Source organism: Pezoporus wallicus, unplaced genomic scaffold (genome assembly GCF_028554395.1).
Source record: "Pezoporus wallicus isolate ANWC-B61680 ecotype Strahan unplaced genomic scaffold, APGP_CSIRO_Pwel_v1 contig_4191, whole genome shotgun sequence".
In the NCBI taxonomy this organism is placed as follows: domain Eukaryota; kingdom Metazoa; phylum Chordata; class Aves; order Psittaciformes; family Psittacidae; genus Pezoporus; species Pezoporus wallicus.
The window spans coordinates 4,646,028-4,670,048 of NW_026641383.1; the positions used below are offsets into that span (position 1 = coordinate 4,646,028).

The 24,021-nt window shown below is 39.8% G+C and overlaps 1 protein-coding gene across 2 annotated transcripts in view; it reads right to left on the reverse strand.

The window, feature by feature from the left end:
• The window catches only part of SPTLC3 (serine palmitoyltransferase long chain base subunit 3), a 93,662-nt gene that overhangs the window by 40,655 nt on the left and 28,986 nt on the right, over positions 1-24,021 (reverse strand). For both annotated transcript variants that reach the window (XM_057423314.1, XM_057423315.1), the window contains exons 3-6: positions 14,783-14,974; positions 13,067-13,221; positions 11,706-11,854; positions 66-190 (exon numbers count right to left, since the gene is read on the reverse strand). In XM_057423314.1, coding sequence (XP_057279297.1) covers positions 66-190; positions 11,706-11,854; positions 13,067-13,221; positions 14,783-14,974 — 621 coding nt within the window. The remainder of the gene's footprint in view (positions 1-65; positions 191-11,705; positions 11,855-13,066; positions 13,222-14,782; positions 14,975-24,021) is intronic.

Genomic DNA, 24,021 nt, shown 5'->3' on the forward strand with positions numbered 1-24,021 from the left:
ACTGCAACAGTTGTTACAACAATTAATAAACTATTGTTCTATGCGTTCCTTAAGGAAGTACTCACCTTTCCAACAAGGGCTGGAATATTCATTGAGTTAGTTGCGAAGCCCATCCCAAACACCATAGCGTCTTCCACACCAAGGAACTTGGCCACAAGTTTCTCTAGTTCTACATGTTTGTCTAGGGTGCCTGCAGAAATAAGGACAGGGAATCATAAAGCTCATTAAGCTGTGAAAGTTATTAATTCTAAAGACATAAAACATACAAAAGAACCAGCTTGAAATGTGCCATTAAGCTATATGACATTAAGTTCCAATGAAGGTTTTCCATTTGTAACTTGTGGTTAACGTGGTATAATGCAAGAAAAAACAAGGATGCAAACCAGCTATAACTAATGCTACCAAATACTGTTGCTGTGAAGGTAGCAAAGCAGTTACCTTGGGAAAAAGTTTCCTTTATTCTGAGGAGTAATGTTTTGCCTTTTTCTCACCCTTGCAATGAGGACAAAAATACCTTCCTTTTTATAGGGAACATGGGACAAACATCTTGGGTATTCTTGAGTTCTCTCTGGATGTGAAATCCAAACCTGATGACAACAAAATTTTTCCATTGCTTCTTGGGTACCAAGATATATATATACAAGATCATAGAATCACAGACTGTTTTGAGTTGAAAGGGACCAAAGATTAAAGATTATCTAGGTCCAAACCCCCTGCCATGGACAGGACTAGACCAGGTTGCAACTTGGCCTTGAATACTTCCAGGAATGAGGCAGCCACAGCCACTGGGTAACCTGATGCAGTGCCTTTCAACAGTCAAACGTAAATAATGAGGCAATACTAGAGAGCCTTCCTTATTGCATGTTACTTATCTAATATTAGTGTCTGGAGTCTCCAAACAAATAAGGCGCTCCAGCTATCCAATAAAGGCAATATCTTTTCCACCCAGCTCACAATAGAGGATGACAAAATACAGATGGCGATAAATGTCAGAGTGGTGTTAAGAGATTGAGGCAATAAATAATTTTGAACAGTAATGAATCATCTCAACTTGCCAGCTCTCTAGTCTTTGATTGCCTGGCTGTGCACTGCGGGCACCAAACCAGAAGGAACTCTTACAGGATGATCTGTGGGGAAGAAAAGAGGGTAGCCTTTGGATTCTGACAGAGCACCTTCCCTACGAAGAAGGCTGTAAGCAGAGACCAGAATTAAAAAATTAAGAGAGTAAATATCTCACATCACCTGGCTGCACAAACTGATGTCACAAAAATATAAACAAAGTGAATTAAAATCGATGAGAACAAGAAATCTGTGTTCACTGTGATGGATAAAGGACAGATGAATGGGAGAAAGCAGAAGATTGACTAGAGTGTGTCAACAAGAACGATGAGTCAGGAAGATGATCTTACCTCTGTCATGGAGAAAAGCTCATAAAATAAAATCAAATAATAACAGCAGCAGTGCAGATTCAGCAATAGCACTAGTGCAGGTGGTTACAGTGAGGTAATGTTTTCATTATCTGTTCTCACTAAATATCCAAAGCAAGAATGACATTCTTTTGGAAAAAGAAAGTGAAAAATATCATGCTGGAAGGTAACTCCCTGCAAACCACAGAGATGAGCAGCACAATGTGGCTTCTAGAAAAACCTTGATTACATAGACAGTGAAGAACAATGGTGACATGATGTTCTACAGAATCTGCTTGGGTTCTGCTAGACCTCAGCTAACTCCAGCAAGGCTTCAAGAGTGTCTCTTCACTCCTTGTATCGCATGGGATGGATGGTCTCTGGCTTTGTGCTCTAAGTTGGTTAACACGACACAGAAAATGTGTCTCTGCAGAACCTCCAGTAGATGTGAGTTGACTCTGCATGAACCTATTTGATGAAAGCTACTTTTTGCATTTATAAAGCCCGAGATACACCAGGATAAGTGCTGGTTTGGCACATAGCCACAGCTTAGTAGCTAAGCTGCATAAAATATAAACCCACATAGTGTTTCAGAGTTGAGCTGCTCACTGGAGATATGAAAACCTATGTTTGAACTTGTAAACTCAGGAGGTCCCAAGCTGTATTCCTATGGTTAGATCTGCATTTTTTGCATTTTGGGCCCAGTTAATCTTCAACCTGGTTACAGCACTCATTGACAACCAAGGGTTCCAGCACTGTCAGCTGCCCCAGTGCTCCCTGCAGATGTTATTTTGCTGCTGGGGGCTATTGGCACAAAGGGAAGATGAAATCTGAAATTGAAGCTTGAAGCCAACTACGCTATTGTCACAGCTTGAATTAGAAAGGTGTTTGTGAAAACATGAGAAACAAGCAGTGTGTGCTTTGCAAGGCAGGCATTTTGAGGCATGAGAAAATTTTCCCTGATTCTTCCAGGGGTAAATCTGACACGACTGGGGTGGAGTTAAATTGCTTTTTGGGGTTGCATCATGTTTTCTGGTTTTACAAACAAGAAAAGCCTGACTCATTACAGATTATCCTATTCAAGCATCTATTAGATGAAGCAGAAAGGAACAGCACATTTTTGACCTATTTTTTATTGATTTTGTGATGGTGAAGAATGAGAGACTCTGAAGGTGACTGATTCTTACTGATTATTTATTAATCCTAACAGTGAATGTAGATGCTATTGTATATCGCTATTACCTATAAATCCTGGAATACAAATTGGAATGTACAAAACCTGAATGACAAGGATTTGCAAAATGAGCCTCAGTTTTGGATTACTTTAATTATAATTGCAATATTGTAGGCGGTAGCTGAGGTATTGCAGAAGCAGTACAGTATGCATCGGTACTGACAGTGGGAGGTTCATGACAGCGATATACATTGAGTACAGCTGATATAGCATATCAGCTTGCATTTTTCTAGGTTTAAAGTCAAAAGGATATTTATTTAATAAATAAGGCAACTATTTAATCATAGTAGAAGATTTCTCTAGTACTTATCAATCCTTGGACACAGTATAAACTGTACCGATTATATCAGTTTGCTCTACTGGAGGAAACATAAGGTCAGATATGCCCTGCTTGAATGAGGCTTTTTCAATAGCATTCCCAACTGGTCACAGAACCACCCCAAGAGGCATAAACAGCACTACCAGACAGATGCAAATTTGATCCACTTACACGAGCTGCTACATCTCAAGCTAGATGAGAAAGGCAGTAATTACACTAGGCTGCATTAAACACAACCTTAGCAGTGTCAAGTGAGGTTATCATGACCCTTAAATGTTGTGTATTGTGCTGAATTCAGATCAGCATCATGATCCAGAAAATGAAAAGTTATACACTAGGCATATTTTTATTAGCTCACTGGATACACAGATAGCTTCTATACTTGTCCTATACATAGACCTTAGGATTATTCCACACACTCTACCTGCTTTAATTTTCATGCTGACTATAGGTTGGTTTGACCTGAGAAATGAGGTTACAACTCAATAATGTATGCCATCTTACTGGGGAAGATTTAAGACAGAAAGGAAAAGAGAAAGCTATCTGCATTTGGTATACAAATGGAATGCTTTGTTTTAAAAGTCATTCCAAATGGAATACTTTCTTTTGAAAGCTATTCCTCCCTGCTGGACAGTTGAAGGCAACAGAGTACAGCAGTGGTTACGGTGTTTCAAGATCATATAGGTGTTATGGAAAGTAAAATTGAAGATGTTATCAAAAGTGGACTTTCACAATGTTAGCCACTTCCACAGATTCCCACAATTTCCAAAGCAAATCCCCTCCTTTTCAAAATCTGATGTCTCAGTTCCCTCCCTTAACTTGTCACTGCACTCTTAGGACAAGGAACATGAAATACACTGTGCTTTTACAGGCTTTCATAGGCTTACCCATGCTCTTGGGTTGAAAGTCCCCATCAGTCTGCTAGACAGATAAAGCTTGAAAATGCACTTCCCATGATCCACACAATTCATTATTTAGCTTTGACACTTTCAGCTTGGACAAGGTGGTTTATGCCACTAGGTAGTCTGCCCAACACAGTCTTTCAGGTTCTTACGTGCTAATGACGTGCTGGTTAAACTGACAACATTGGCAACAGTATCCTGTAATAGATTGTTTTGTTTGGGATACTGATACCCAAAGAAGACAGGAAAATACCTGCTTGTTCCAAGTTAAACAACAGCTGGAGGAGTAAACAGATATAAGCAACAAGTCATTGAAAATAAAGAACAGAACAGATTCCCATAAAAGCCACTTCCACATACGAACAGGACCCAGGAATCCTGTAGATCACTGGTGTGACTCATCAATGTGAATAAGAACCACTACCCTATGAAAATGAGGGTTTGTCAGAGGTTAGGAGGTGGGGAAGAGAACAAGACACCTAAACTTCCCTTCCACATTTGAAACTTAAGGTCACAAATTCACTCTGGTAAGATATTTGTCAGAGATGAAAGAATAATATTACTGAAACACATACTTTTACAAAAGCAAGATTGGATGAGTTATTACTGGAAGGATGAAGAAACAGAATACATAGAAAGTGTGTTATTCATTTACACCATTCTACGAGAGTGGATGATGCAGGTGGTATCACTGTCCTATAGAGTCCACTACAAGAGCAAAGCCCAAACTTGTAGAATACATGCAGGCAAGACAGAGGGAAAGAAACTCAGAGTAACGTTATGTAGTTGCCTCATTTAACACTGGATGTGCATAAAAGAACCCTAAAAGAAGTGGGGTTCGAGGAAGCATCTGAAAGAATTGGAATGTTCTAGCTTTCTTAATGCTGCTACCAGCTGATAGGGCTTTCAGTCCAGAAAGGTGCTGTGGGTGTCATAGATATAACAATGTACCTGTGTGATTTTCAGATTCTGGGAAAAGAGTGGATTCATTTTAACAAAACTTCCAGTTTAATTTAAATCTTCCAGATTTGTTTGCTTTTTTCTTTTCTAAAAACACAAGGCTGAAATTTACAGTTTAAGTCCAGCCCCTTCATGCCACAGCCCGAGTAGCAGTGTGTTAAGTGTCCAAATATTTGCATGCACATAGATAGTATTATATACAGGAGATATTTCAGGTGTTCAACAGGTCACACCTGTAACTCCTAGTTACTCCTGATGCTTTCAGTTCCACCTGCCAGAAGACAGACTGTCCAGAGCTTAATCATCCTTTGCAAAGCATACTTTTGCAATGGCGAAATACCAGGAACAAACTTTACCCTTTGATCATAAGTCGGATCAGTTATTTATGAGAGGGTAGGCACAAAAGGAAAATGATGTTAGTAGGAGATGACAAAGGACGAAAATTCCTCTCATAAATTGTTTCTTAATTCATACCATACCCTATTAGAAAGCAAACAGGATTATGAAATACATACACACTAGTTCTTATTTATGTGGCTGGATTTCTCCTTAAGCTCCTACTTGGAAACTGCGAAATATGGGAACTTTAGTTCCTTATCTCTCTCCTAACTGAAAAGGGACCATTTATTTATGTTTACAATTAGTTTAAAATGAGTCTTGGCCTTAATTAAAGCTTTGAAGTGGTTTAAAAGAGTGAATGGCCAAATAACTATTTTTACCTTCTTGAAATGCTGCTAGAAATTCACATTATGCCTTAGAACCTAAGAGAAGGAAGGGAGGGGGATAGAGCTGCTTTTATAGTTTAAATGTTGGCAGAGGTTTTCAAATCTGGTTTCTAGAAATCAGATCACAATCGAACACAAAAAAAATCCACAAACAAATACAAAACTCTACAACTGAGTGCAAGCTGAGCGTGAAAAAGCAATCTCTTAACCATGCCCTCCAGAATGAATCACCCTGCAAGTGTTCCGTGCAGGCTCCATCTTGTCTTTTGGTCCAAGGCATAATCACAGGAGAAGGATTTCAAAAGGCAGGAATCCTGTTTGGCTGCTTAAATAGAGCTAATGATACATTTGTGCCTGTTACTCACGTATGTCATCTTCATAAGGAGTAATGGTGAGTTAGATAAATAGAGCACTGGAGCTACTAGCTGTTCATGAGACAGCCCCATCACCACCCTAGTGCTAAGCCTAGAAGCATTCAGGGCATAATCATCTGCCTTATCTTACAAAAAGTGTAACTTTACTGATTTTGTTATCGTCTGCAATCAGCAAGCAGGAAGCAGTGTTAAATGATCATCTGCATGTTTCTCCCTTACTAATTTTAAGTTAGGTTGCTTAGAAAAGGCTGACTATATGCATAAGAATGGCAGGATTGGCTCAGACAAAAGGCTTGTGATCCTGCCTCCAACAGTAGCCAACTGCCACTCTAGCCGTTAAAATACCTTGATTTGCACATGGAAAATACAGAGGGAACAGATGCTATTACAGATTTATTTAGATTCCTATTTGTTCGCATTTTCATTGAGCTAAAAAAATAACACTTTTGAGAGGAAGATTAAAATAAATAAAACATAAATAAAACATAGTATAGAGGTTTTTTTGGGGGATAGTTTACATGAAATACCGTAACCTTCCAAATACTCCACTTACTTGAACAGTTTCCAGTTACTTAAATCCTTCAACATTTAAAAACTATTGTCTCAGATCCAACATTTATTCATGGAAAACACAACTTCCTGCTTTTTCATGTCCCCATTGGTTTCTTTACTTATAATGATTAGGCAAAGAAATGAAAAAGTGACTTTTTCTGCACCTGCAGGAGAGGCTTCTGCTGATAAAAGCTGGTTTAATTTCAATTACACCCATGGTCAGTTCTGTCAGATACGGTAGGTGCAGGTTTCCCTATCCTCATCCTACATGTCCAGCTGCTCCAAAACTTTCTGAAGGATCTAACTTACAATTAACTTTTTGCTGTCAATATTCTTTAGTGTCTATTTCCATTCCATGTACCACACAACTGAAAAGTCTTTCACCTCTAAGCAGACCTTGATACAAGCATCTTTTGCCTTCTGCTTACTGTATGCAGGCAACCACTTTCACACATTCATCCAAGCTACTACCCTTAGAAGACATGCCCCAAGCATACGTGCAACTCTTGATCTCTTTTAAGTGTATTCCCTTAATGTCTTTTTAATCTTAGTGTCCTTGGAACCACAGAAAACAGCCAGGTTACTGCTTCATAAGTTCTGTAAATGTTACTTCTGTTGTAAATACTGTCCAAATTTATAAAGCTGTATGTGCATCTTCCTAGGTCAAGCCAAATCTGTATGATGATTTGTTAGTCCACAAGTCCAGTATTAATGACTGTACAGCAGTAGCAATAGGTATATAAGTAATAATATAAGTTAATACTAAACTGTTAATAACAAAGTATGCTTATGTTAAACAACTAGTATTAAATGAACCATGCCACAGAAGAGTGCACCTTTTGCCCATAATCCTTCATCTGACAGTGGCCTTCTATCCATGTTTGGGGAAGAATGAATGCAGGATAAACATATATATAATGGCAGTTTGGTTTCTAACTAATTTCAGCATAAAGACATCCTGAATCAAGTAATGGTTTCAGTATTTCTAGTACCTATCAATGATCTCTCCTTTGCATGTGGCCAGCCTCTCCTAGAATGTAAAGAAGTATGAAGTTTTAGTATCTTCAACCTTCTTTGTAATGAGTTCTTTAGGTCTGCCAGCCTCCAGCATAGAGACTTGCCTCTTGTATTTAGGTGGAAACTTTCTTCCAACTTCATACAATGCCCTGCAGATCTTCCAGTGGAAGAGGCAATGGACAGCCACCCTGACCACTTTTCTATGCCACATGCATTTTTGAAGATTTCTGTAATTTCCTCCTTCAGGTTCTTTTTAAGCCAAATTGCAGGCATTTCTGACACCTAAAGACAGCCAGCTCAGTAGTTCTCCACCCAAAAGCTGTTCAAAGGACTTGTTGCCCCTTCTCTGACACTTTCCAGCTCTGCCAAATTGTTTTGACCAGAATTGCACAGAGTACCCAAGATGACAGCAAACCACAGCTTTATGCAATTGCATACTGAGGTTCTATGGCTGCTTTTCTATTCACTTCCTAATAACTTCTAGTATTTGACTTGCTTTCTGACCACTGGACAATAAGCTAATGCTTTCATGGAACTACTACTTATAACCCCAAGATCATGCTCAACAGGGATAATAGTTAGCTTGGTCTTAAAGAAAGGAAAATATTGTTCTTTCAGATTAAAAGTCCCACAAAAGCCTCAGGAATGTGTCTTAAATGACACTGTTATGCAAAGAAACTGATTTATTATTATTACTACAATTCTAAGAGAGTGTTGAATTTAAAATGGAGTGAAAAGCCTTAAATCTTGTTACGGAGGACAAATGCAGGAAGACCAGCCACTGTTTTAATCAGTTTCCTATGCTTTTGTGCTTGAACAGGAATGTCTGTTCCAGTGGCATATGCATTATTTCAGGGAAAGCATGAGCAGGGCTTCACAGTTCTCACTGAAGTTAATTTCTGCACTGTTTGCACACCGTCTGAAGTTAATTTTCTGGGAATGCAGAATAACTGTTTTACATTTAGCATGGTTTAGCTCCACTAAGTTTCCTTAAATAAAACACAGTTTTGTAAAGATATAAACCACCGTGTTAGAACAGCCGTATTAACTTATTCCGAGAGTAAACTACCTGCAACAACATTCTGATATGACAACACTTTGTACCCACTCCACAGTCAGCACAGTGATAAGAGAAGGAGTTTTTGGCAGAACCCCTCAAAGGACAGTTTAACTATAATGCACTCTTCCAAACATCACCCATGTTATTCTTATGTCTTTCTTTGTTTTCCACTCTCTCTGAAATCTTCCCAAAGGAGTGGAATGATCCTTCTCTAAAAGAGAGACCTCTTACTGCTTTGAGAGAGATCTTGGTAAAACCCCAAACATGCCAGACACTTAAATGCACATAAACAGAACAGTACTTTCAAAGTCAATTAGCTTGAAAATACAAATACATTCAAGTTCTCTTTTATATTTAGGACCCCAAAGGCAATTTAGAGCCTTGGCTCCTACAGCTCACTGCATGTTTTACTCCAAACTACTTTAGCTCAGCCGCACAACAACAACAGTTTTGAAATGTTATTTGCTCAGGATCAGAACCATTCTGCTCTATTTTCCTAAGGTGAAGATGGCAAATGATGATTCGTAACGGTAAGACCTTTCATACAGACTCTTCCCTACCTCTTTCATGCATGTATATGTGTATATCTATATTTAGCTATAGATAGAATTTTTCAGATCTGCTCAACTATGAATCAAAACAGAGCTGAAGCGGCACAAAATGGTAAGGCAAAAATAAAACAGAGTATCCTTACTACTAGTAAAGAACTGTTTTTCTTTGGCTGTTTATACAGTTTTTGGCAGTAGACAGGCTCCAACAGACCCAGAGCCAATGAAGTAACCACTGCCCAGAACTGCTCTGTGGAGGAAACTCTCCACTGACTACACAAACACAGGCTCTCTGTCAGCTCCCTGGGAGAAAATGCAACGACTGCTCTTCTGCACAATCTAAGTCAGGTCTTAACACTCTGCTTTCCTATTTTAGCAATTCTTGATGTCCAAGCTGCTCTCTGAAATTCACTTCCTAGAAGACTGACACTGACAAGACATACAGAGTGTTCTTTAATTGCAGCCCATTCTTGCATTGTGAAGTGTCTGAACGAATTTCATGGGACTGTTTGTTATGAAAGCAATTGGAATAAATCTAAAACTTTGCCCAACCTGTTCAGATAACTTTGAGTACTCCAAAGGAGTTCAGATGAAGAGAAAGTCCTAGAAATCTGTATACATTGGCTCTCCAAACAAACTAGATGAAGGTAAGTGGTAAGACTTTTAATATTTGAAAACAGAATCAATATTTTCAAAAGGTTTTTTTGTTTTTTTTTGAGAAAAAGTCAAAGTTATGCAAGTCTTCCACATGAAAAATTCCACAGAGATAAAGAATAAGGAACACCAGACATATTCTTTGACATAGAGAAAACAACTTGAAATGTTTTCGGACAAAATAGAATCCAAGAGATAAAGATGCAGAGAAATGTTCCTTCAGTACCTTAGATGACTAGCAATGGTGACCACTTTCAAGCATGCAATTCAGGTTAAACAATAAACTGCAGTCACCAGATGGGTCACCTACAAAAGGAAAGTAAGGTCAATCTGTAAACTCTCTCTGCGTGGTGTCACCGGCGTATTTATTATTGACAAATCAAACTGTGATGACAAGATAAGAAGCGGATGACAAGGTTTGCAATATTTTTGCCTGAAAATAAGACTTAGATCACAATAAAATAGAATTCCATAAGATTTATGGGTGCTGGTCGATGAGAAAATGAACATGAGCTGGCTTCAGTGTGCACTTGCAGCCCAGAAAGCCAACCGGATCCTGGGCTGCATCAAAAGGAGCGTAACCAGCAGGTCGAAGGAGGTGATCCTGCCCCTCTACTCTGCTCTCCTGAGACCTCACCTGGAGTATTGTGTGCAGTTCTGGTGTCCTCAACATAAAAAGGACATGGAACTGTTGGAACAAGTCCAGAGGAGGCCACGAGGATGATCAGGGGACTGGAGAACCTCCTGCATGAAGACAGGCTGAGGAAGTTGGGGCTGTTCAGCCTGGAGAAGAGAAGCTGCGTGGAGACCTCATAGCAGCCTTCCAGTATCTGAAGGGGGCCTATAGGGATGCTGGGGAGGGACTCTTCATTAGGGACTGTAGTGACAGGACAAGGGGTAACGGGTTAGAACTTAAACAGGGGAAGTTCAGACTGGATATAAGGAGGAAATCCTTTCCTGTTAGGGTGGTGTGGCACTGGAATGGGTTGCCCAGGGAAGTTGTGAATGCTTCATCCCTGGCAGTGTTCAAGGCCAGGTTGGATGAGGCCTTGGGTGAGATGGTTTAGTGTGAGGTGTCCCTGCGCATGGCAGGGAGGTTGGAACTGGATGATCTTAAGGTCCTTTCCAACCTTAACTACTCTATGATTCTATGAAAATGAAAATTTTTCAGGTTGCTGGATTAGGGGAAAAATAGTCTAAAATACTTGTCCATGCTGGGAAGCCTACCTTTTCTATTTCTGGCTGATAGCTCCCATGAAAGATACAGCCTGAACAGGAACCTCCCCTTGCATTTCTGTGGATCAAAATCGTTTTCTCTGGAATGTAGGCTGGTTGCACCATTAGGGTGTAAGGCTTTGTGGAAAAATATGACTGAAGATAACACTACATGCAGTCTCCAAACCGAAAAGCAGACAAACCATTAAGAACATATAATAGCAAAAAAGTCAGACGGAACCTTCCCGAATTTATGTATTAGAAGCACAGTAGAAATTTATATGGTGTGCCCATTAATGTCCCATAAAGCATTACACTATGGTCTTAGAAAATGGAATTAAGTAAAAAATAAATGATGTGGAAGGACATTTTACTAATCAGAGCACTCTGTATGTGGTAACTGATATAAATGTGATGAAATTAAATTTGCCCTGGAACAATTCTCAAAGTCCCAATGTTTATTTTACTTGTTTTAGAAAATAAGCCTCTTACTTCCATCATTAAAAATCCCAGACCTCTACGTGATACATTTGGTTTTGCTTTTCTAAGAATCAGCAACATGTTTCCTTTCTAAAAGCTCCTTATGTGATAATGAATAAAACACAGCAGCCCTTTTAATAGTGAAACAAGTAATTGTTTATGCGACTAAAATTCTCTAAGTATCCAATTCCTTCAAGATATCTGTAAGAAAAAGCACATAGTTATAGAGGCTGTGGTGGCTATCTAGCTGTTTACTCACCCATTTCCTGTCTGGTACTGCAGATTCCTGTCCCATATTTTTGTAACTCTATGGTCACAGTTTTCAAGGCATTAACATCCGTTTCTGCAAAGCCGAGGTAGTTATAAGAACCCATATTGATTACATTCTTGATAATCCTTCCTGTAAACCTATAATCAAAGCACATTTTAAAGAATAGTGCAACTTTCCCTCCAGCTCCCCCAAAAAAGAAAAAGAAAAAAAAACCACAAATTTTCCCACTGAATTCTGTTCACTGTCAAATTCCTATCTGGGATTTTATAATCCTCCTACTTTAACATCCCCAAAGTTGTTTCCAGCATTTCTCTATTCCTGACTAAATATTACTCCTTGTTCAGAACGTTTTCTAGATTCTAAGCTGTAGATGGCAATTTGTTAGTACTGGGTGGAAGGGGGCTTTTATGGACCTGAATAAACAATCAAATCTAAAACTTTATTTAAGGGATAACTTATAGACACTATTTTTTCAAGCAAATTGTCAATGGCTTCTACAGAGTCATCAGTGTTCACACACGCACAGAAATCAAACATGAAGAAAATGTTGTGGCAAACACTGTGATGCATTCTCAGTAAGCTGAATATACTCAACCTGCACATTGCCTATGTGGTGAATTTCCATATCTAATTCAGCAACAGTTGGGATACACTGAAAACTTCAAGCTGTAAACTGCTTAAAACTCATTGCCAAAGACTCACAATGGAAGTAAGAAGCAACATATATGCATTGCAAGGAATCATGATTTACATTATAACGAAGTGATAGGACAAGGGGTGATGGGTTCAAGCTGAAACAAGGGAGATTTAGGTTCGTTATAAGGAAGAAATACTCTCCTGTGACAGTAGTGAGGCACTGGAACAGGCTACCCAAGGAAGTTGGGGCTGCCCCATCCCTGGCAGTGTTCAAGGCCAGGTTGGACAGGGCTTTGAGCAACCTGCACTAGGGGAAGGTGTCCCTGCCTATGGCAGGGGGGTTGGAACTAGGTGATTTTAAGGTCCTTTCCAACCCATCCTGTGATTCTATGATTCTATGATAAAACAAATTCTGTTGTAATATTCTGGCTAAAGGCCTGTTGCTATTGATGAAGCATAAGCAGTCTTGCTTGTGCCAATACAGCCAAATAAAACCCATTTCCAACAGAGTTCAGTCCCTTCCATACTGCATTTCCAAACAACATTCAGAAGAAAGGGGACAGACTGTCAGCACAGTAATGATTTCAGGAAAAAATATGCTGATGTGTATTAGTGGAGGATTTAGGTATGAGGGGCTTGGATGCAACGTTCTGTGCTTTGCAGATGTATCAGGAGAATTCTTATGAGGCTGACAGCTGCAGTAGCTGACTCACCTAAATGTCCAGTTGTAATCATCTGTAACGCGTTCCATCAGGTCAAACTGTGGCCCTGGGACACTGCAAATTGGACGATTCCAGTTATCCCGTATTCTCATATAGAGGTTTCTGGTGTAAAAGTTCTCAAAATCTTGATAAAGTGGCACAAAATCCTGGTTTGAAAACATGCACAGGGTTATGTTGCTGGGAAACCGTCTGCTGCTGTACCCAAGTCATTCCCATTAAAAAGGAAAAACAGATTCATCAGTGAACAGAGCTCTGTAACAGCCACATGTTCCTATGACACAAGCAACAACTACCAGCAAATATCTTACTTTATTTCCTTGAAATACAGTGTTGTTTTTTTTCAGGGGGTGGGTTTTTTGGTTCTTTTGTTGTTGGTTTTGTTTCCTTTTTTAATGGTCAACAGGTTGGCCATTAAAACAGTTCAGCATTTGGAAAGCTGGAAACGGAAGAACTCATGATTCTTTCAGTGGGAGAAACCAAATGCTTCCTTTGCTATGTGTGGAGCAGATTGCAAAACTAAGATAAACAACTCATTATATTTCATGAAATGCTGGATACATTAGGTTAAAGCTAGTCCAGTGTAACTGATCTGCGCATTATTGGCCTAGACTGCACATTCATACAGCCAGTTAAGGCAACTGATTTGGTTGACAATTAATTTCTATCCATGGATTTTACTTAGAAATTAAATTAAAAGAAAGGTATGGAATCTAAACAAAGATTTACATGAAACAGCAATATAGGCATATCGGACACTGGATACAATAAACTGACAAAATAACATGGTATGTAGTTACATATGTGGAAGACTGGAGAATTAAATGAACACGTAACGCATACTGGATGGCAAAAAGATTTAACTGGCATGTCTGGAATCAAAATAGCTCCACAAATGGACAAATCATGAAATGAAAAGGATATTCCATGAGAATGCTGACAAAAAGACTGCACCATGATATTTCATCACGTCGCACGTGCATCTTCGGGAAGCCGAAACAGGAAATAGTTTGAGGAATTCTATTTGTAAGAGGAACAGTAAGACTATTTGCATTTTTCCTCCATTATGGCGAGCGTTACTGTAAATGATGGCTCAAACTGCACAGATAAGGAGGAGCAATAAAAGATCTGAAAGTTAAAACCACAACTGAGCCTGCTGAGGTGTAAGTTTCACTTAGAACTATGTGGGATAAAAAGAATCTCTAAGTCAGTACTTGCAAGAATTCAGGCTACATTCATTCTGTAGCTGGGACAGTGATTGCTGAGTGCTCTGTGATCAGGAGCTCAACAAACAGAAGTCAGCAATTACAGATGTTAGCACTGCCTCTTGCTATGAAGGACAAGGACAGCCACATGGGGCAAAGAAAAGCTGGGGTTTAAGCGGTTAGGAGAGATGATATATTTAACAATGAGGTATTTCTGAGTTTTCTTTTTCTGTGGATTGACCTAATACACTGGGATTCTATTTTGTTGAGAGTGTTCTGACGCTCTTTGAACATCTCTCTGTGTGAAAATTAGGATTTTACATTCATATAGGGACATATTCATACAGGTGTTTATTCCACAGTGTGTGTCATTCCTCTTATTGCTATGCAGTGATCTTCTGTAAGATGAAAGTTGTTTGCCTTGTTAATTCGGTAGGTTATTGCACATAACTTGCAAGCAGGGGAAAACTCAGCTGTGGATACATGATGTCTTTTCCATACATACTTTTTGTTGTTCTCTTTCTGCAGCAATGTGACGTTTTTCTAGTCCCCAGGCTCTCATAAAATCTCGCAGGTAGCCAAATATTGTTCCCACTCCAAAACCCAGGAAAGTAAAAACAGCAACATACATTGGTGCCTGTTCAAAGTGCTCAATAAAGGTTTTTTTGTAGAGAGTTCCATTTGATACACCATTCTTCTGGAAATACAGAACAGAAACTTGTGATTAATACAACGCATCTCATCAAAGCTTAGACCTTAGACCTCAAGGCAAATAATTTTCTCTAATACAATGCAAATTAAAAGAGACATTTAGACCTCGCACTGTATCAGCTTATGCAACCTAAACCTCAATAAGAGGACTTTTACCTCCTGCAAGTTGTTACTGACCACTACAAGTGTTTTCCATTTTCTCTCCTCTCCACCAATGCCCTCAATTGCAGGTGTCTTCAACACCACTCCCTTGTCTATTTTGAAACATGTGAAACTTATTAAATATTGGCAACATATTATTGTGTAATTGGACAATTATTTCAAAGGTGATTAAATGGAAACCACAGTACTCTGGTCTTGCAAGACAGAGCTATAAAAAGGGAAGGGCAGCATTAAAAACTCACCTACACTGCATCTGACTCTGCTTCTGGAAGTCTTGTGAAACACATTGCAACAACTAACCTATATACAACAAATCCTGTCTAAAACAGGGCACCTTTTCCATGATGTTCTTCAGATCTGAAGAAGTATCCAAACCAGCCATGATCCCAGCCTTCTATTACAGTTCTGACTTCACAAATGCTTTTAATCATCTTTTCAGTGACCTCTCCCACACTTCTAAAGGTACTTAAAAGAAAAGAGGGAGGGAGGATGAGGGGAAAGGAGAGACACACAGATAATCTGCTTCTTGGAACTGGTGACCCTATTGTGACCAACTTCTAGAAATATAAAACCATATGTGGACAAAATAATGTGTCTTGAAAATATTCTAAAATTTCCATGTATGTATTGAAGAATCTAAGTTTTTTGGTTGCAAACTTCTCAAACCAACTTCTATTCAGTAGGCTTATCAGATTACTCTTTGCAAGAGAGGTAACTCCCTTATTTCTGCAAAACATGATGGCTTTTACAGTTACTGTCTAGTAACAGCCAGCCTGTCAATTCAAAATAACAAAATGTAATTCGGAAACAATAATGATCTCTATTAAAAAACCTAAAATGAACAAAAAAATCCCATACATTTTTAAGCATATTATGAAGCAAAACTACCAACACATGAAGAAATACCCTTAATATGTTGTCTGTGGGACTATAGCTGATGAATTTATAGAATGCAATTATTTTAGCAACCTAACATAGGATACTCGTGCTAAGAACAACTGCAAATTCACTTTACTTGTCAGAACTAGAGTATTATTGATCTTCATACTACGCTAAAATGCCTTTATCCTTCAAATGACTTTGATTTCAGCAGTAATTTGCTGTCCAACCCCACAGTCACAGTTTTCTTGGGAAAGAGTGGGAAAAAGGAAAGGAAAAAAAAAAAACGGAAAGAAAAAAGGTGTCGTGCTCAAGATGAAATGTAAAGATTTTGAAGGAAATCCAAGAAGGAAAAAATTGCTGGTAGAGCTTAATAGAAATATTTAGACTTTGGAAAGACTTTTTGCTCTGTGAAGGGGAAGGAATGCAGGGCTGTCTCTCACCATGTGAGGGTGGACATTTGAAACAATGCTACACACACACGCCTCAGGCTAATCACTCTTTTAGGGCAACCTATTTACCATGAAAAACATTTTATGAGGATGAGTTAAATACATGGCCAAGTCGTATTTCACATGAGTCACAAAAGCTGTGTGCACACAGCATCGAGATAAAGTAAATATTTCATCAAGGATTAAGCTCAGCCATTTTACCTTACATTTGCCATGAGCTAAGAGCATACTTGTGGTTATCTGTGGCTATTCAACTGACATCACAGCTTGTCAAGCTGTGCTGATATGATAATGCACCTGAGCCCAGAGGAATTACCACAATAATTTTATCAGTTTTATTAAGAAACACTTTATTGTTATGTATCTTATTTGTAATGGAACGAGGAAGCTCATATTAGACTCCTGCATTGAAAAACTCTTCTTCCACAATAAAACTCTTCTCTTGTGGAGCTCTCATTTCAGTTGCTGCTATCTTATGCAGCCAGTACGACATTTGTGGTTAAACATGTACCCACTGTCACCTACAAGTAGCTAGTAGCAAATGACATCAATAGTAAGAACGTGGAGTCAGGCTGTGACCCCTATTCTCCAGTCTATGGATAGTGAAAAACAAAAGTCTTCAAATAGCCCAAAGTTAGTACAAGGCTGGGAGAACAAATTTGAAACACATCAGGGACATCTCGTCTAAAAACTGAAGTGAGGGAAACAAAAAGCTTTTCATTCATCCCTAAAGTCCCACCAAAAAAGCAGAGGAAAAGTCTTTGGGTTGGAATAACTAAAACAAGTGGTTTAACAAGCTGCTTCTAGAAAGCGGTAACGTGGATGCTTTAGTGCAGCACTTCAAATCCAAGCACCAGGGTATGGGTGACTGACAGAACAACAGTTTCAGCCAAACTGAATAGTCAGTGCACGAATGGTTAACTGCCATTTTACACTGCATTACTGTTGACTTTGCACACGTTAACATAAAGTTTTATGTGAGAAGAAAGAGGTGAAATTGGAGACTGTGCATTTAAAGCGCTTAGGCAGTGAAGATAGATGTAATTAAACGGTTGCTGGCACCAAAATCAAACACAGCAGATCCCATACATATGCCTGAAATGATTCAGAGATCACTAGTTACACAATGTGTGCGCTGCTGAACTGTACACTCGCTAGTATATTATTACCTGTAAAAACACCTGTAGTAGACAATACATTTTCCAGCTCCATACTTCAACTGTAGCAATCCTAAATATCAAATGATTAGGCAAAGATTCTAAAACCTAACCAGAGAAATATACTTTACTCAGTAAATTCTCCCAACTTCCAGCAATTGGTGGCTTTGAGATTCCAAAAACCTGAGATTGTGTTATCACAGCTAAGAGTCATCAGGGAATACCTATGAATTTGCTCATAATTTTTGAGCCCACAACTACTGTGGATATAAATTGTGGATTCAACAGTTAATTTAATCTATAAAAATAAATTTCCTCTTTTTGTTATTGTAAAATTGACTGATAATTCCATTTGCCCATTTACTTTGACCACTGTTGTCTGTTCAGCTTTCCTACTCCACCAATCGCACAACTCAGTTTTCTGTACTTAAATGGCTTCTGCATCTCCACTTCTTTCTTCCCAAGCTGAAGAATCTTCATCTATTTAGTTCTCGTCTAGTTTAGTGTCCTGGTCCTTACATAGATTAAACAAAAATAAATCTATATTTTAATGCTCGACTCTTTTTCACTCTGCAAAGTTCAAGAATACCTTTCTGAAATGCAGAGGAAGGAAATTAACATTGCATGCACACTTGAGGGCACAGTATGGATTTGTACATCTGTAAATGTTTTGCCTTGTTTTCTGTTGCTTTTTAAAGCTTGTTAACATTCTATTTGCCTTCTTGCCACAGTTCACAGTTTCAGAAATCTCTCATGATTAGAATATATCCTTCCTTTGTTGGAATAAATACTTAATTTAGCTCACACTATTTATGCATTCTCAGGATCGTTTCTTCCTCCAATTCATGAATTGTTTTCTAGTGACCTACATTTTTTTCCACTGTTTTATCACACCACGCACTAACAGTGAGAAATTTCTGCAGTGTTTGCTGTCCAGAGTTAATTTTTCACTCCCTGAAGAATTTGGTAGTGTCCACACATAATGTCATCTATTTATTCTCATCCCTTTTTCCAGAGCACTGGTGGAAATGTGAGAGGACACAGGTCCAATGAGAGGCCCCTCCAGGACTTCATTCCTGGACTGTCCCTGGTCACCTCATTAGAAAAAGTCTTATATTTGTAACCCTAATTCCCCATTTCTCTGGCAAAAAAAAAGTCTTTTAACTTAAGCGGTGACCCAGAGTTACTCAGCAGTTTCATGTTTGGTTTCCTTTCAAAGTCTTGAGTAAATAACCTTTGTGATATGCGAGCCTCTTTTTATTGGCTTGTTTTAAACAGTCTACTGGCATTCCAAACCAAAATAGTTTCCCAGCAGCATGCCACAGAGTAAGTATACTTTCCAGGCACAAATGCAAGGAATCTACTAATGCAATGTAAAGACACCCAGTACAGAATGGATGTAGCTGAAATTCCAAAGAACAGGATGCTTTGCATAGAGTTTGAGCAATCTTGGATTTCATTGACATCTTGGAAGCCAAAAGCACAATTAGGATACACAACTTCTGTGTGTTGAGTCTGCTTAGCTTGTTAGATGATGCTGTCTTGTACTCTCCTGGTATCAAAGGCCACACTGGCAGCTCAGCTTTGGAACTCTGTAGCACACAGTTACAGAAAACCCATGTCAACAGAAAACCCATGTCAACAGATTTGGCAGTGGCCTTAAACCACAGCTGCAAACTGATTTCCAGTAAGACACTCACAGCAAGAGACTTCCTGGACAAGATTTTGATGCCAAGGAAGTCAACAGGAGTGATGCCAATACAGCAAAGTCAATTTGAAGTGCAACACTTCTTAGATCCCCATATTCCATAGTTACCCACAATATTTTGAAACTCTCCCCTAACGAAGAAATGGAGAAATTAACACTAACAACAACTCTAACAGTGTTATTAGAATGGGCATCAGTATAAAATACTGAATATATTGGTCACACAATCTTAATCAAAATAGCTTGCTCTAATAATAATGTAAACTAATCTTGAAATCTAATAAGCACACTTCTGGTAACACCTTTAAAGGGAATAGTTATAAAACATTATATTTGCACTACAAAGTAAAATAAAAGATAGCTATGCAATAGCATGAGTAATAGTTCAATATTTGTTCCTACAACCCTTAAAGATAGGAGAGATTTTTTCATTGCATTCAGGTGCTGTAGCCACTGGAATAGTGCTCATGAGACAGATTAGTACCAAGGGGAGAGCTAAGAGTGGAACAGCACAGACATTGCGTTACATGCGTGCTGGCCCTGAATGAGGTTACTAGCAAAGAGGTAACCACGACTGCTGGAGTTAAGTTAGGAGTAAAGCTGTGTGAATGGAGTTGCATCAAGGAAACAGACATGAGAATTCATGTTTTCATTCAAGTTCTTCAAAAGCAACATAAACTCTAAAGAAATCCAGAAATCCAATCTGCTTTTTGAACCCTCTCCTTAATTTAATATTTTTTAGCTATTATGGCCACTTCCAAAACAGCATCAGTAGGTGCAGGGGACTGTATACTGGATATAAACTACTGAGAGAATAATAAAAGTCTTTCAAAATATAAGTACCCCACTAGGAATAAAATCTGATCCAGAAGCAGATGTAACTTTATTTTACTCTCCCTCAGTTTAAGAATGTTTCATCTGTTTCTGGATGAGATTTTATCACGTTGCTGGAGAGAATCTATTAAAAAAGCAGTGCAAGTTGATTGATCACCATAAACCTTCCAAGACAGATATGTACATGAAGACACAGGTGTTGAAAACTGTGAACAAAGTGATAGCTACATTTGCTCAATATCTGCCAGATTTCAAGATGACACTGAAATCTTGAGCAAATTAGGACAGTGCATTGCTACAGCTAAAAACTTACAGGAGAACAGACTGATAATCCCTGATGCAGCATCTGATTGCTTGCAGATGGTTTGGTTCCAAACAGACCATTCCTCCCTAGCATTAGAAGAAAAACATCTGGGACAAGGCCCCAAGGAAAGTGATTTTAGATGTCCTAGAATTTGCAAGACAGCCACATGGTATACCATATAGAGGCCTGTACCCTTCTGGAGCAGAAGCTGAAGACAAGGTACTACAGGTACATATTTTAGCTGTGAGAAGGTCTGGCAGAATCCCACTGAGAACTTGACACTGGATAGTCACAGATTGAAATGATGGTTGTGCAGTTCTGTCTCTTATGGATCGGGGTCACCAGAAGACTGGGTCTCACAGAATTAAACTGTCAGGTTCTGTGCAAGCCCACCAGGTGGCTACCATAATTAATATTTTCCCCCCAAACCACCATACCTAAACAACCATTCCATACTGGGGGATTCTTAATGACTGTATGCAGCCCCCAGGAAAAGACAAAACGAAAATGAAATAATGAAAATCAGAAGTTTCCTATAATGAATATACTGTTGACACATAGAATCACAGAATGGTTTGAGTTGGAAAAGGCCTTAAGATCATCCAGTTCCAACCCCCCTGCCATGGGCTGGAATGCCTCTCACTAGACTATGTCGCCCAAGGCTCTGCTCAACCTGGCCTTGGACACTGCCAAGGATGGAGCAATTATCACTTCTCTTGGCAAGTTAGTCCAGTGCCTCACCACCCTTACAGTAAAGAACTTCTTCCTTATATCCAACCTGAACTTCCCCTGTTTAAGTTTAAACCCACCCCCCCTTGTCCTATCACTACCATACCTGACGAAGAGTACCTCTCCAGTATCTTTGAATGTCCCCTTCAAATACTGGAAGCTGCTCTGAGGTCTCCACACAGCCTTCTCTTCTCCAAGCTGAACAGGCCCAACTTTCTCAGTCTGTCTTTATACAGGAGGTGCTTCAGCCCCTGCTCATCCTCATGGTCTCCCCTGGACTTGCCCAAACAGCTCCATAACCTTATGCTGAGGACAGCGGGACCGCACACAATGCTCCAAGTGGGGTGTCAGGAGAGCGGAGATGGAGATTACTTCACAAATCTCTTCAGTTACTGTTTGTGATATTCTTTAAATTTATGGGTTGTTTTTTTTCTGTTACAACACATTTCAGATCTTACAGACTGAAGTTTCTAAAATGTGAGTCAAAAATGGCCACAGAGGGAATTCATAGCTTACTGTGCTGCACAGACAAGACTTAAATTGCAAATAGCTGTGAAACTTATCTGTCTAGAAGGTGCTAAAATAAAGGTCACAGCCTCTTGCAACGTGACAACGCCACAAGAAAGTAGAATCTTTGCACAACCCAAACTAAATAAGCAACCAAGCCAAAGAAACTTTAGTTCTCATTAGTGTGTGTCTGCAGAACCATTGCTTAGACTGATTGTTGATTTCTCTTGAAGTTTCAGGACAATAATATACACCTGGTAGTAAGGCAATCGATAAGGACTAAGAGTAAAATTTCCAAGGCTGTCCAGATGGTTTAGGAAACATAAGGCAGCATCAAAATAACTTAAGAATCCACATGCTATTGAACTTGCCAGAGATTTAGGAGTAACAACTCAGGAGCTTGGAAAGTTTTCACCCAGTAAACAGTGCTAACTGCTGCTGGTTCTGTTCTGCTGCTTGACGTTTGTATGAAGATTGAGTCCTTTCACCATACTGTTCAAAAGTACCAGGAAATGGCTTTTGATTTGATACTGAACTGTCATCTAATTACTGACTAAAAACTTGCAGCCTCTCTGTAAAAACACTTGACAGCTTACTACAGGCACATGCCAATAAAGGTACGGAAAACAGGATCTTCACCTTCCAGAACTGCATCATTTTTCAGTTAAGCACAAGTGAAACTCTCAACATATTCACCTTATAATAAATTTTTTTCAACACCAAATAATCAAGTCCTGCAATGCCGATTATGATACCAATGTTATGTGAATGACAAGCATGTTAGAAATATACTGTTAAATAGAAAACGTTGTTATATAATTGGGAAAACAATAATGTTCCTATGTAATTTTCAGACTGACATTTTGATGCTAAAATGACACTTTGGAGTGCAACATAGGAGTTTGGAAGGATCATAGAATCATAGACTAGTTAGGGTTGGAAAGGACCTTAAGATCATCCAGTTCCAACCCCCCTGCCATGGGCAGGGACACCTCACACTAAACCATGTCACCCAAGGCTTCGTCCAACCTGGCCTTGAACACTGCCAGGAATGGAGCATTCAGAACTTCCCTGGGCAACCCATTCCAGTGCCTCACCACCCTCACAGGAAAGAATTTCCTCCTTATATCCAATCTAAACTTCCCCTGTTTAAGTTTTAACCCATTACCCCTTGTCCTATCATTACAACAGTCCCTAATGAAGAGTCCCTCCCCAGCATCCCTATAGGCCCCCTTCAGATACTGGAAGGCTGCTATGAGGTCTCCATGCAGCCTTCTCTTCTCCAGGCTGAACAGCCCCAACTTCCTCAGCCTGTCTTCACACAGGAGGTGCTCCAGTCCCCTGATCATCCTCGTGGCCTCCTCTGGACTTGTTCCAACAGTTCCATGTCCTTTTTATGTTGAGGACACCAGACCTGCACACAATACTCCAGGTGAGGTCTCAGGAGAGCAGAGTAGAGGGGCAGGATCACCTCCTTTGACCTGCTGGTCACGCTCCTTTTGATGCAGCCCAGGATACGGTTGGCTTTCTGGGCTGCGAGCGCACACTGAAGCCGGCTCATGTTCATTTTCTCATCAGCCAACACCCCCAAGTCCTTCTCCACAGGGCTGCTCTGAATCTCTTCTCTGCCCAACCTGTAGCTGTGCCTGGGATTTCTCCGACCCAGGTGTAGGACCTTGCACTTGTCATGGTTAAACTTCATGGGGTTGGCATCAGCCCACCTCGCAAGCGTGTCAAGGTCCCTCTGGATGGCATTCCTTCCCTCCAGGGTATCAACTGAACCACACAGCTTGGTGTCATCGGCAAACTTGCTGAGGGCGCACTCAATCCCACTGTCCATGTCAGCGACAAAGATGTTGAACAAGGCCGGTCCCAACACCGATCCCTGAGGAACACCACTCGTTACTGGTCTCCAGACGGACATTGAGCCATTGACCACAACTCTTTGTGCGCGGCCATCCAGCCAGTTCTTTATCCACTGAGTGGTCCATCCATCAAATTGATGTCTCTCCAATTTAGAGATAAGGATATGGTGCGGGACAGTGCCGAATGCTTCACACAATTCTAGGTAGATGACATCAGCTGCTCTACCCCTGTCCATCAGTTCCTTAGCCCCATCATAGAAGGCCACCAATTTGGTCAGGCAGGACTAATTGGCTTAGCGACTTCATTTACCAGCTACTTCAGGACCCGCGGATGGATCTCATCAGGTCCCATGGACTTGTGCACATTCAGGTCTGAGATGGTCTCGAACCAGTTCCTCTCCTACAGTGGGCCCAAGGTCTTCATTCTCACAGTCCC